The sequence below is a fragment of the Myxine glutinosa genome, chromosome 2 (genome assembly GCF_964187855.1).
Source record: "Myxine glutinosa chromosome 2, kmMyxGlut1.1, whole genome shotgun sequence".
Classification (NCBI taxonomy): Eukaryota; Metazoa; Chordata; class Myxini; order Myxiniformes; family Myxinidae; genus Myxine; species Myxine glutinosa.
In genome coordinates this window covers 112,916,713-112,929,632 of record NC_136262.1, presented here as the reverse complement: position 1 = coordinate 112,929,632, position 12,920 = coordinate 112,916,713, and the positions used below count along the sequence as shown (strand labels likewise).

The following is a 12,920-nucleotide window of genomic DNA, read 5'->3' as shown; positions in this document are numbered from 1 at the left end:
GCCAACACACCAATATATCAGTATGGCACCAGACTACCGGCACTGGACCAGGCTACCGAAACAGGACCATACTACAGGCACAGCACCAGCATACGTACCAGCACGATGACGCACTACTCACACCCTGAATGGTGGTATGATATAGGTGCAGTCTCTGTCATCTTTAATTCTCATGATCACAGATGCCAATTTTAGTGAGCTAATGCAACAGATGAAAATACAATTATGGTAATGAAACAAAAAAGGAAACCGTTAACAAGTGAAAGAAAAATGCAGAACGAGTGGAAGAATGAGGAAAAGATTACCGAATTAAAGAACGAGGAAAAGATTAACAAATTAAAGAACGAGGAAAAGATTACCAAATGAAAGAACGAGGAAAGGATTACCAAATTATAGAACGAGGAAAAGATTACCAACTGAAAGAATGAGGAAAAAATTACCAAATGAAAGAATGAGGAAAAGATTAACAAATTAAAGAACGAGGAAAAGATTACCAAATGAAAGAATGAGGAAAAAATTACCAAATGAAACAACGAGGAAAAGATTACCAAATTATAGAACGAGGAAAAGATTACCAAATTAAAGAACGAGGAAAAAATTACCAAATTATAGAATGAGGAAAAAATTACCAAATGAAAGAACGAGGAAAAGATTACCAAATGAAAGAATGAGGAAAAAATTACCAAATGAAAGAACGAGGAAAAGATTACCAAATTAAAGAACGAGGAAAAGATTACCAAATTATAGAACGACGAAAAGATTACCGAATTAAAGAACGAGGAAAAGATTACCAAATTAAAGAACGAGGAAAAGATTATCAAATTATATAATGAAGAAAATATTACCAAATGAAAGAATGAGGAAAAGATCACCAAATTATAGAACGAGGAAAAGATTACCAAATTAAAGAACGAGGAAAAGATTCTCAAATTAAAGAATGAGGAAAAGATTACCAAATTATAGAACGAGGAAAAGATTACAAAATTATATAACGAGGAAAAGATTACCAAATTAAAGAAAGAGGAAAAGATTATCAAATTAAAGAATGAGGAAAAGATTACCAAATTATAGAACGAGGAAAATATAACAAAATTATATAACGAGGAAAAGATTACCAAATTAAAGAAAGAGGAAAAGATTACTGAATTAAAGAACGAGGAAAAGATTACCAAATTAAAGAACGAGGAAAAGATTATCAAATTATATAATGAAGAAAAGATTACCAAATGAAAGAACGAGGAAAAGATCACCAAATTATAGAACGAGGAAAAGATTACCAAATTAAAGAACGAGGAAAAGATTACCAAATTAAAGAACGAGGAAAAGATTACCAAATTATAGAACGAGGAAAAGATTACAAAATTATATAACGAGGAAAAGATTACCAAATTATAGAACGAGGAAAAGATTACCGAATTAAAGAATGAGGAAAAGATTACCAAATTAAAGAACGAGGAAAAGATTATCAAATTATAGAATGAAGAAAAGATTACCAAATTAAAGAACGAGGAAAAGATCACCAAATTATAGAACGAGGAAAAGATTACAAAATTATATAACGAGGAAACGATTACCAAATTAAAGAAAGAGGAAAAGATTATCAAATTAAAGAATGAGGAAAAGATTACCAAATTATAGAACGAGGAAAATATAACAAAATTATATAATGAGGAAAAGATTACCAAATTAAAGAAAGAGGAAAAGATTACCAAATGAAAGAATGAGGAAAAGATAACCAAATTATAGAATTAGGAAAAGCTAACCAAATTATATGAGGAAAAGATTACCAAATGAAAGAACAAGGAAAAGCTTACCAAATTATAGAACGAGGAAAAGATTACCAAATTAAAGAATGAGGAAAATATCCCAAATTAAAGAATGAGGAAAAGATTAGGGGAGAGTGGGGTAAGATGAGCCATTTTTCAGTAATGCCCTTCTGGACATCAAATATAAAGTGCTGTGCATCAGAGCCATAGTGATTATGATGGTGTAAATACTTGCTTCTCCCCTCATACACGTTACCATTTCATTTTCATGTAATTAATTAGCAGAGGCCTTCAAAAAAAAGTTGTCTAATGGCTCATTTTGCCCCAATGATGGGGCAAGTTGATCATGGGTTCGGGGTAACTTGAGCCAGTGGGTAAGTTGAGCCACAAGAAAAAAAACCAGCATGAAACATTTTGTGTCCCATCAAATTCACCGGCTCAATACAGGACAGAACAGCAATAAAACAAGTTTGAGACAAAAAGTTTAAGTCCAGATCCACTGGAAAAGCTTATTATTGATAAAACACTGAGAAAACCCATTGAAACTGGGAATACATGAAGTATTAATGAATACACATTTTTTTAACAATTACGCAAAAGCTGTTGCTTATAGCTTTAACAATGCAAAACAAGACAAAGTAGTTTCCTGTAAATGTTCACGTTTTTCAGATCAGATTTTTCAGTTCAATAATTGAAACTTGATAAATGCTCCTTTCCCTTGTGTGAAATTTACGCACATGTAAGAAGCACCTCGTGTCTATTACAAAGTAACATGATGTAATTGATCGAATGAAATTTAACAGTTTGAACTGAAATAATTATACATGTATTGTGTTCTGATTATTAGTAAGACACATGAATTATCAGTAAACTTTGGCTGAATGTTCATACATATGTAATCGTCAAGATTTATCAGTCAGATATGCTGATGAACTGGTTTGTATTTCAAATAATTATGAAGAACAACCACATGCTGTCTTCCTTTTATAGTCCCAAGGCATTTTTCCATTTACCTGTGATTAATGCAAAAATATTTACATATATCATTCTTGGGAATAGGATTTAGATCTATACACAAGTATCGGTGTTACAAGAACTACAGTTTTCAACTCCAACTTGCGTATAAAGCAGTAACTTTATCTTGCACACATGTTCATGGGGTAAGATGAGCCATGGCTCAACTTGACCCGACCCAATTGATCATCTTACCCCACGGGCGCCACTTTGAATATAAACATGCTCATTTCACGTATTGATTCAATTTACAATTCATACTCTCAGGTAAATAATCTACACCATTCATGTTCACATTACTACATAAACAATTCATTAAGCTTCCATTAATTCTATTGTTATTACCCTCAAAACACCATAACTCAAAGTTTGGGAAATTCTGAAAAAAATACAAATTTCATTAGATCTTACTTACCCCTGCTTCATATTCCTCTGCATGTGTACTCAGGAAGAAAGACTGTTGCTATGAAAGTATAGATGGCGCTCTCACACCTTCAAATATTTCACTTTCTAAGAAAAATGGGGTGGCTCAACTTACCCTTAGGCTCAACTTACCCCACTCTCCCCTACCAAATTAAAGAATGAGGAAAAGATTGCCAAATTAAAAGCCAATCAAATAATGTATTTGTTTTCATGAACGTTTTGATGCAATCATATTCTTCATCACAAGGAGGTGCCAAACGTCAAAAATATAATTAAATCCAATTAATAATTAATCATTGCCCAAGTGTAAAAACGCATTTTGAACAAGGATGAATTGAGGAACTCCTATTTCTGTTAGTCGAGACAAATTCAAAGCAATTGCTTTATTTATCGACAAAGAAACAGTAAAATTGAATTGAACGCAATCTACTGTATATTTAATTATGATCTCACAAAAATCTGATCACGGCAAAAACAACAATAAACTAGAACGGCACTTTTTGACGCCTTAAAAAAAAAAAAGAAATGTCATTCGGCATAATCCATTGTGAGCGAAACCATCCTCACCGCCACACATGAGTTTGAATGGCAAGTGATTTATGCAATCCAGCATAATAACCGGATTTAAGTTTAAATGTCATATCAGTTGTTCCTGTTTCCCCCCATGGTATCCGTGTGTGAGTAGGCCTACACAGAGATTTTATTGAATTAATGAATTGAAGGTTCTTCATATATATATATGTATATATATATATATATATATATATATATATATATATATATATATATATATATATATATATATATATATATATCTGTGCAGCGTCTGTCCTGTCCTGTGTTGTCCTGTGTTGTGTTGTGTTGTGTTGTGTTGTCTTGTCACTGAACTACTTTCTCAAACTTTTGTGAAATCGTACCAAACTTCTGGTATGCACATATCTCTCCCGTCGGTATGTCCTAAGTGTATTTTTTTTTTAAACATTTCCAATTTTTTTTTTTTGGGAATTTTTTTGGGGAATCTTTTTTTTTTCAACTTCAATTGTTATAAAATGTGATATCACGTATGTTACAAATACATTTGTGCAAAATAATTGTTTGAATTATGATTGGTTTAAACCATGACAAAACGGCAACTCGGGTACAGTCATTTATCTATACTAGGGCATGCCCGTACTATATATACTAGGGCATTGCCCGTACTTATCTATATCTAAAATTATATCCCCCCCCTCTATTTACATGAAATGGTTTGGTCCAAAGCGAACGGCTTCCGGAGTTTGGTAAAGAAATCGCCATCGCGTGCACAACGCGCAGGAAAGCGAATGAATCGCAAATTCGTTTTTATTAGTTTAAAACATAGTTTAACGCCAACATAGTTTGCAAACGTGAAATAAATGAATACGCTCTCAAATGTGCCATCCGAGGCAGAGTGTGTCCGCCACGTTCGGCACACGCGATAGTTCGCTGCTCTCTGATTGGTTGAATCGTTTTTTGGACATAGCTCGGTAAGTAATTGTCCGATTAATATGAAACCTTGAAAAGGCACATCCTCGGGTCCCCAGCAATATACCTGGCAAGTTAAAAGTATATCGGACCCGTGGTTGTCGAGAAACAGCGGTCACAGACAAACAAACGTACAGAGATTACTGGAATTATAGATAGACTAGGGCATGCCCGTACTATATCTATATCTAAAATTATATCCCCCCCCTCTATTTACATGAAATGGTTTGGTCCAAAGCGAACGGCTTGCGAGTGGTGGACAATCCCCCCCCTCTATTTACATGCAATGGTTTGGTCCAAAGCGAACGGCTTCCGAGTTTGGTAAAGAAATCGCCATCGCGTGCACAACGCGCAGGGAAAGCGAATGAATCGCAATTCGGTTTTATTAGTTGTAAAACATAGTTTAACGCCAACATAGTTTGCAAACGTGAAATAAATGAATACGCTCTAAAATGTGCCATCCGAGGCAGAGTGTGTCCGCCACGTTCGGCACACGCGATAGTTCGCTGCTCTCTGATTGGTTGAATCGTTTTTTGGACATAGCTCGGTAAGTAATTGTCCGATTAATATGAAACCTTGAAAAGGCACATCCTCGGGTCCCCAGCAATATACCTGGCAAGTTAAAAGTATATCGGACCCGTGGTTGTCGAGAAACAGCGGTCACAGACAAACGTACAGACGTACAGACAGACAGACAGAGATTACTGGAATTATAGATAGATATCTACACATCTGGGCAGTGTCTGTGTTATCACTTAACGACTCCCTCAAACTTTTGTTTCCGTGGTTGTGAAGTGTTTTTAATAACTTTGTGGTGGTTTGAATCACGTGGTGGTGAGGTATTTTGAATTATGTGGTGGTGAGGTGTTTTTAAATTACGTGGTGGTGAGGTGTTTTAAATCACGTGGTGGTGAGGTGTTTTTAAATCACATGGTGGTGAGGTGTTTTGAATTACGTGGTGGTGAGGTGTTTTTTAATTATGTGGTGGTGAGGTGTTTTGAATTTGTGGGTGATGAGGTGTTTTTATTACGTGTTTTATGCTGTGAGGTGTTTTAATTTTGTGGTGGTGAGGTGTTTTCATTACGTGTTTTATGGCTGTGAGGTGTTTTTATTATGTGTTTTATGGCTGTGAGGTGTTTTTAATTTCGTGGTGGTGAGGTGTTTTTATTACGTGTTTTATGGCTGTGAGGTGTTTTTGAGGTGTTTTTTATTACATGTTTTATGGCTGTGAGGTGTTTTTTAATTTTGTGGTGGTGTGTTTTTATTTCGTGTTTTATGGCTGTGAGGTGTTTTTATTACGTGTTTTATGGCTGTGAGGTGTTTTTAATTTCGTGGTGGTGAGGTATTTTTATTATGTGTTTTATGGCTGTGATGTGTTTTTATTATGTGCTTGATGGCTGTGAGGTGTTTTTAATTTCGTGGTGGTGAGGTGTTTTTATTACGTGTTTTATGGCTGTGAGGTGTTTTTTATTACATGTTTTATGGCTGTGAGGTGTTTTTATTTTGTGGTGGTGTGTTTTTTATTTCGTGTTTTATGGCTGTGAGGTGTTTTTATTACGTGTTTTATGGCTGTGAGGTGTTTTTAATTTCGTGGTGGTGAGGTATTTTTATTATGTGTTTTATGGCTGTGATGTGTTTTTATTATGTGCTTGATGGCTGTGAGGTGTTTTTAATTTCGTGGTGGTGAGGTGTTTTTATTATGTTTTATGGCTGTGAGGTGTTTTTATTACGTGTTTTATGGCTGTGAGGTGTTTTTATTACGTGTTTGATGGCTGTGAGGTGTTTTCAATTTCGTGGTGGTGAGGTGTTTTTTATTTTGTGGTGGTGAGGTGTTTTCATTACGTGTTTTATGGCTGTGAGGTGTTTAAAATTACTTGGTGGTGAGGTGTTTTAAATTATGTGGTGGTGAGGTGTTTTGAATTACGTGGTGGTGAGGTGTAATCGTCCCAAACTTCCAGTCTGCACCTACCCCTCCCATATGTGTGTGCTGAGGGGTTCTTTCATGAAAAAAAAACATTCAACCTAAATCTTCAACCTAAATTGCCTATAAAAATGTAATATCACAAACACAACAAATACATTTGTGCAAAGTAATTGTTTGTATTATGATTGGTGTAAATCATGACAACACAGCAACTCAGGTACAGTCATTAGCCTCAGCCTAAATAAGTCCGTTCGTCAGTAACGACGCTTGGTGAGGCGAGAGCAGCGAGCCGAGCCAAGCTAGTATATATATATATATATATATAATTTTATAAACAGGAATCAAATTCCTGCGAGGGGCTAAGTGTGAAAAAATTCTGACTCAATGCGGGGCTCGAACCATGGACCTCCGTTGATAACGCGTCAACAGCCCACTGCGCTATTGAGCCAGCCGCAATCTCCTCAGAACTTTTCCACACTTAACACTGCGAGCTTTATCATGGCCGATGTCTTACGTGTCTGCTTGGCAGACCCCAAATGTTAGCGTAAGTATATGCATGCGTATGTATGTGTGAATAAGTAGAAATGCATTGAAGATTAATATATATATATATTTGTGCTCTATATGTTTTACTCTTGCAATTCACACTCAACCTCAGTTGCCTCAAGCCATCTCATTCCTCATGTTTAAAGACAATGATTAAAGAACCACAAGCATACAGAAATACGATTTTCCTTCACCTGCATTTGAAAAGTTTATCCTTGCTTCTTGGTCACTCCGGCAAAGTGTTGCAACTGTTGCAACTGTTGCAACTGTTGCAACTAAAGTGTTGCAACTTTAGGCATAGGGCATGGCCCTGCTTGGCATAGTAGAGCTAACCTGTCATACATTAATCAATACTGCAAACTTCTGCAATTTATTTCTACCAACCTTTATAGACTGTGCAGGGTGAATCCCACAGACACCAAAAACCAACGCCAATTTTGCCAATTAATGAATGGAAACCCAATTTGAACCCAAAAGCCAATTAATGAAAACCCAAATCACAAGTCTATGTCAAGAAATGTGTGCATGGCATGGGCTTCTGGATGTTCTCAACTTCTGGATCAATAACATCGTAAAATGGGGTATTCGGTGAAATGTCAGTCAAAGTGAGAGCATCCTCATACTTTTGACAGATTGGAATATGTGAGCCAAGTTATTTCTCCACCAAGGTTCTAAAGAAGAGCACAGACAATATGAAGCCATTTGGGAAAATAACAAATGTCGGGACTCGCCATTAAGTAAAATATTGCAAAATAAAACCGGAAACTAACCTTGGGTCCAGGTTCTCCTCCGTTGCCTTTAAAACCACCGAGGCCAGGGCCACCCTGTAAGAAATCGAGAAAAGGTAAGTGGAATAACGAGCAAAACAACGCATACATGAAGGATGAATGAATGAATGAATGATCGTTTTCAGGCCATTTTCCCCGCTGGAGCGGGGGTTAGCCTTGCGGGCCCCATGACAATCATGGTTCCCTGTTTGAAGCAATGTTTTTATGGCCGGATGCCCTTCCTGACGCCAACCTTTGGTCACGCTCTTACAATGCACAGGGATACGGTGTACTTATTCTAAATCGGGGTACACACCGGGATCATTCATCCCAGCAAGCTGGTACTCAATTTGCCGACCTCGGAAGGATGACAGGCTGAGTCAACCCCCCTGGTGTTAATTTATCGATCGACCGGGATTCGAACCCAGGATCCCAAGCCGGCACCCTAACCGCAGGCTATTATGGAAGAAAGGATGGAAGAAAAATATTCAATAAAAAAACAAATTAAAAGAAGACAAAAAATGAACAGAAAGAAGGAGATTAAAATATCATGGATGAATGAATGGAGGAGGCTGGACAACACAGCTCTGAGTCTGGTTGGTGTTACGAGGTGGCGATTAGATTCTCTGCCCGTGTCATACCCCAGGTTTTAAAAAATGGTATGTCCTGCTTCCTCAGTTGTGCTCAACATTTAGAGACTAGAATACAGACTACTCCGAAGGATGTGCAGGCCAGTCGTGGGAGTGATATTGTGGCCTTGATATGCAGCACTGATATGTTGTGCACAGACATTGTCACCCAAAAAATGAAGTTGAGACTTTCCTGTCGGGCCAGAGGGATGACGACGGGCATCGTAATCTCATTCCTGTACTTGACACCAGCCATAGCATCCTTCACAATGATTACAAGATCAGTTATTCAGCCCATGTGAATGCCAGGACACACCATCAGGCTGCCCTTCCACACCAAACCAATCGTACTGCCTCGTGCTCCAATTGGAACATCACTGCCCACCTCGTCTCCAGACTCAACTCCAGCACATCCATCATTGAATAGATGCATTGAAGAAAATAACATGACGCCAATAGTTCACCGTCCATTTCATTTCATGTCATTTCACACCTCGCACATATTTCTGTCAACAGAGCAGCGTTGAAGGACCTTCTGGACCTCACGTTCCACTAGCCGGAAGCTTGTTCTGAATGTCTGGGTCAAAAGTTGTTGGTTAATTGCTCTTTGGAGATGATTTTGGAGAGACCATGTTGTAAATAAGTTAATATTTGCAAAGGTGACACAATATGATGCTCACAAGGGGTTGTAACCCTGGAGTGACCTGAAGGAGGTCTTTCTTTGAAATGTGCAGTGTGACGTCACCCTATCAGTACCCTAGAAATGACACTGCGATGCTCACGACACAAACCAACTTGTTCGGTGTTAAATGATGCCTAGATATTCCTAAACTGGTTTAGATCATATGGGTGGTAAATCTTAATTAATAATGTCGGTTCCCTTACAATGAACTTGAATGCAGGAGGAGGCCTGACCGCTAAGTAAGGAAGCAGCACGTTCCCTCATGAAGGTCTTTGGTACAACCAAAGACTCAGAGCAGACAGGCTCACCATTACACCACCGGGTCTGATTAACTTATATAGGGTATGGGTCGTTCGCAGACAAATATGAAAATTTTGTGATAAGTGTGATCTTCCTGGGAATTTCCAGGATCATTCAGTTCAAGTGATGATAATTGTAAGGATGAAGGAACTGCGCTCCAACGCGAGTCGAAAGAATTGACGCGACCAAAGACGGAATTCGTCCGAGTTGCTTTATTGAAACAAAACAGCTCAGGTATTCTGACAAGCCCGTTTTTCGGGCAACAATATATATACACATTTATGTCGGGAAGTTTGCCCGGAAAAAGCTATACCGGGCATGCCCGGGTATCAAGGGCGAGCCTTGGAAAGGCGAGTCTGGACCTGCCCGGGCGTGTTTGGCTGCGGCCTGGCAAGTCGAGGCTGGGCGTGCCCGGGCGCTCTGGGCGAGCACTGGAAAGGCGATAGCGGGCATGCCCGGACGCTCTGGGCGAGCCCTGGAAAGGCGATAGCGGGCATGCCCGGACGCTCTGGGCGTGCCCTGGAAAGGCGATAGCGGGCATGCCCGGACGCTCTGGGCGAGCCCTGGAAAGGCGATAGCGGGCATGCCCGGACGCTCTGGGCGAGCCCTGGAAAGGCGAGAGCGGGCATGCCCGGGAAAGACGAGATCGGGCGTGCCCGGGAGGTTTGGGCGTGCCCGGGAACAGTGAGTCCGGGCATGCCCGGGAGAGGCGCGTCTGGCCGTGTTCTGGCCGGTGCAAGGCGATTATGTACATCCAGCGGTAACCGCTACACACGCCCCTCCAGAATCGACCTGCACCGGCAGGGTCAATTTAAGGGGGGTCCGGATGACCCGGCCGAAGCGACCCCTGGAGGGTCGTGGGGAGGGGTCTGACGTGGTGGTGGGTGGTCGAGCGGGGGGAACTGTGGACGGGGGGCGGCCTCGCCGCGGAGGAAGGGCCAACCGTGGTGGTCGGTCGACGTCCATGTGCGCCGGTTTGAGGCGGTCCACAGAAATCCGGTCCGGCCGGCCGCCGAAGTCGACGATGAAAGAATTGTCGCCCCGTCGCAGGACCCGGAAGGGCCCGTCGTACGGCGGCCGGAGTGGCCCCCGGTGCGCGTCATGACGCACAAAGACGTACTCCGCTGTGCGAAGCGCCGGGGGGATGTAGGACTGGGGGCCACCGTGGCGGGACGTCGGCACGGGGGCAAATCGTCGGGCGGCCTCCTGGAGGTCCGAGCGCTGGCGAGCGGCGGACCAGGGACTGGTAGCGTCAGGCACGAATTCGCCCGGGACGCGGAGTGGCTGGCCCGAGACGAGCTCGGCGGCGGACGCCTGGAGGTCTTCCTTGGGGGCCGTGCGAAGGCCCAAAAGGACCCACGGCAGCCGGTCGGCCCAACCGTCGTCCTGAAGGCCGGCCATGAGTGCGGCCTTCATGGAGCGGTGAAACCGCTCGCACAACCCATTGGCTTGGGGGTGGTAGGCCGTGGTGCGGTGCAGCGTGACCCCCAACGAACGGGCGACCGCGCCCCAAAGCTCAGACGTGAACTGTGGGCCGCGGTCGGACGAGATGTCCGCTGGTGCGCCGAAGCGCGCGACCCAGGTGGCGATGAACGCCTGCGCCACGTCGGCGGTGGTGGTGGAGGTGAGGGGCACGGCCTCCGGCCACCTGGTGGTCCTGTCCACCATGGTGAGCAGGTGGGTGAACCCCCGCGAGGGGGGCAGGGGACCCACCAGGTCCACGTGGACGTGGTCGAAACGCCGTTCTGGCACGGCGAAAGGTGCCAGCGGGGCCTGGGTGTGGCGGTGGACCTTGGCTCGCTGGCAGGCCGTGCAGGCGTTGGCCCAGTCGCGGATGTTTCGTCGAAGGCCGTGCCAGACGAAACGCGCCGACACCAGCTTCTGAGAAGCTTTCCGGCCCGGGTGAGAAAGGCCGTGGATGGAGGCGAAGATGCGGCGCTGCCAGGAAACGGGCACGATGGGGCGAGACTGGCCCTGGGAGACGTCGCAGAGCAGGACGGTGCCCGCGAAGGGGATGTCGGCCAGGCGGAGGCCCGTGTCCGCCACGCGGAGTGCCTGCACCGAGGCGTCGGTGGTCTGGTCGGCCGCCATGAGCGTGAAGTCCACGCCAAGGTGGACCGCATTCGCGCTGGCCCGCGAAAGGCAGTCGGCCACGGCGTTGTCTTTGCCGGCGACGTGCTGGATGTCCGTGGTGAACTCCGACACGGCGGAGAGGTGGCGCTGCTGGCGGGCCGACCACGGCTCCGTGACCTTAGCCATTGCGTAGACCAACGGCTTGTGGTCGACGAAAGCCGTGAACGGGCGGCCCTCCAGGAGGTGTCGGAAATGGCGAACGGCCAGGAATAGCCTGAGCAGCTCGCGGTCGAATGTGCTGTAGTTTAACTCGTTCGGCCGGAGTTGCCGGCTGAAAAAAGCGAGTGGCTGCCAAACCCCGTCCACCCATTGCTCATGGACGGCGCCCACCGCGTAGTTGGAGGCGTCCGTAGTGAGGGCGATGGGCGCGTTGAGCACCGGGTGAGCCAGCAGCGTTGCGTCGGCGAGGGCCCGTTTGGCACTGGCGAAGGCCGCGTCCATGGCCGCGGACCAAACAATGTCATGCTTGGCCGGCTTGCCCCGGAGGGCCTCGTAAAGGGGCCGCATGAGCTGAGCAGCGCGGGGCACGAATCGGTGATAAAAATTCACCATGCCGAGGAACTCTTGGAGGGCCTTGATGGAACGGGGACGCGGGAACGTGGTGATGGCCTCGACCTTGGTCGGCAGCGGCACGGCCCCGGTCTTGGTGATGCGGTGGCCCAAAAAGTCAACTGTCGTCGCGCCGAAGTGGCATTTGACCGGGTTGACAATTAAGCCGTGCTCGCTGAGGCGACCGAACAGTGTTCGGAGGTGGAGGAGGTGCTCGGCGCGGGACGTGCTGGCGACGAGGATGTCGTCCAGATAGACGAAAAGAAACGGCAGGTCGCGCAGCACGCCGTCCATCAAGCGCTGGAACGCCTGGGCCGCGTTCTTGAGGCCAAACGGCATCCGCAAAAATTCGAACAGGCCGAACGGCGTGATGACGGCCGTCTTCGGGACGTCGGCCGCCCGGACAGGTACCTGGTGGTAGCCCCGTATCAGGTCAATTTTCGAAAAGATGACCCGTCCCGCCAAACGGGCGGAAAAGTCCTGAATATGCGGGATCGGGTACCTGTCGGGGGTGGTAGCGTCATTGAGACGGCGGTAGTCGCCACACGGGCGCCATCCACCCCCCGGCTTTGGCACGATGTGCAGTGGCGAGGCCCATGCGCTATTGGAGCGCCGCACGATGCCGAGGTGCTCCAACGCGTCGAATTCGGCCTTTGCCACGGCGAGCTTGGCTGGGTCGAGGCG

At 44.6% G+C, this 12,920-nt stretch overlaps 1 protein-coding gene across 2 annotated transcripts in view; it reads right to left on the bottom strand.

Annotated features, from left to right (window-relative positions):
• Window positions 1-12,920, bottom strand: part of LOC137421405 (uncharacterized) — a 243,643-nt gene that overhangs the window by 104,882 nt on the left and 125,841 nt on the right. For both annotated transcript variants that reach the window (XM_068107435.2, XM_068107436.2), the window contains one exon: window positions 7,947-8,000. In XM_068107435.2, coding sequence (XP_067963536.2) covers window positions 7,947-8,000 — 54 coding nt within the window. The remainder of the gene's footprint in view (window positions 1-7,946; window positions 8,001-12,920) is intronic.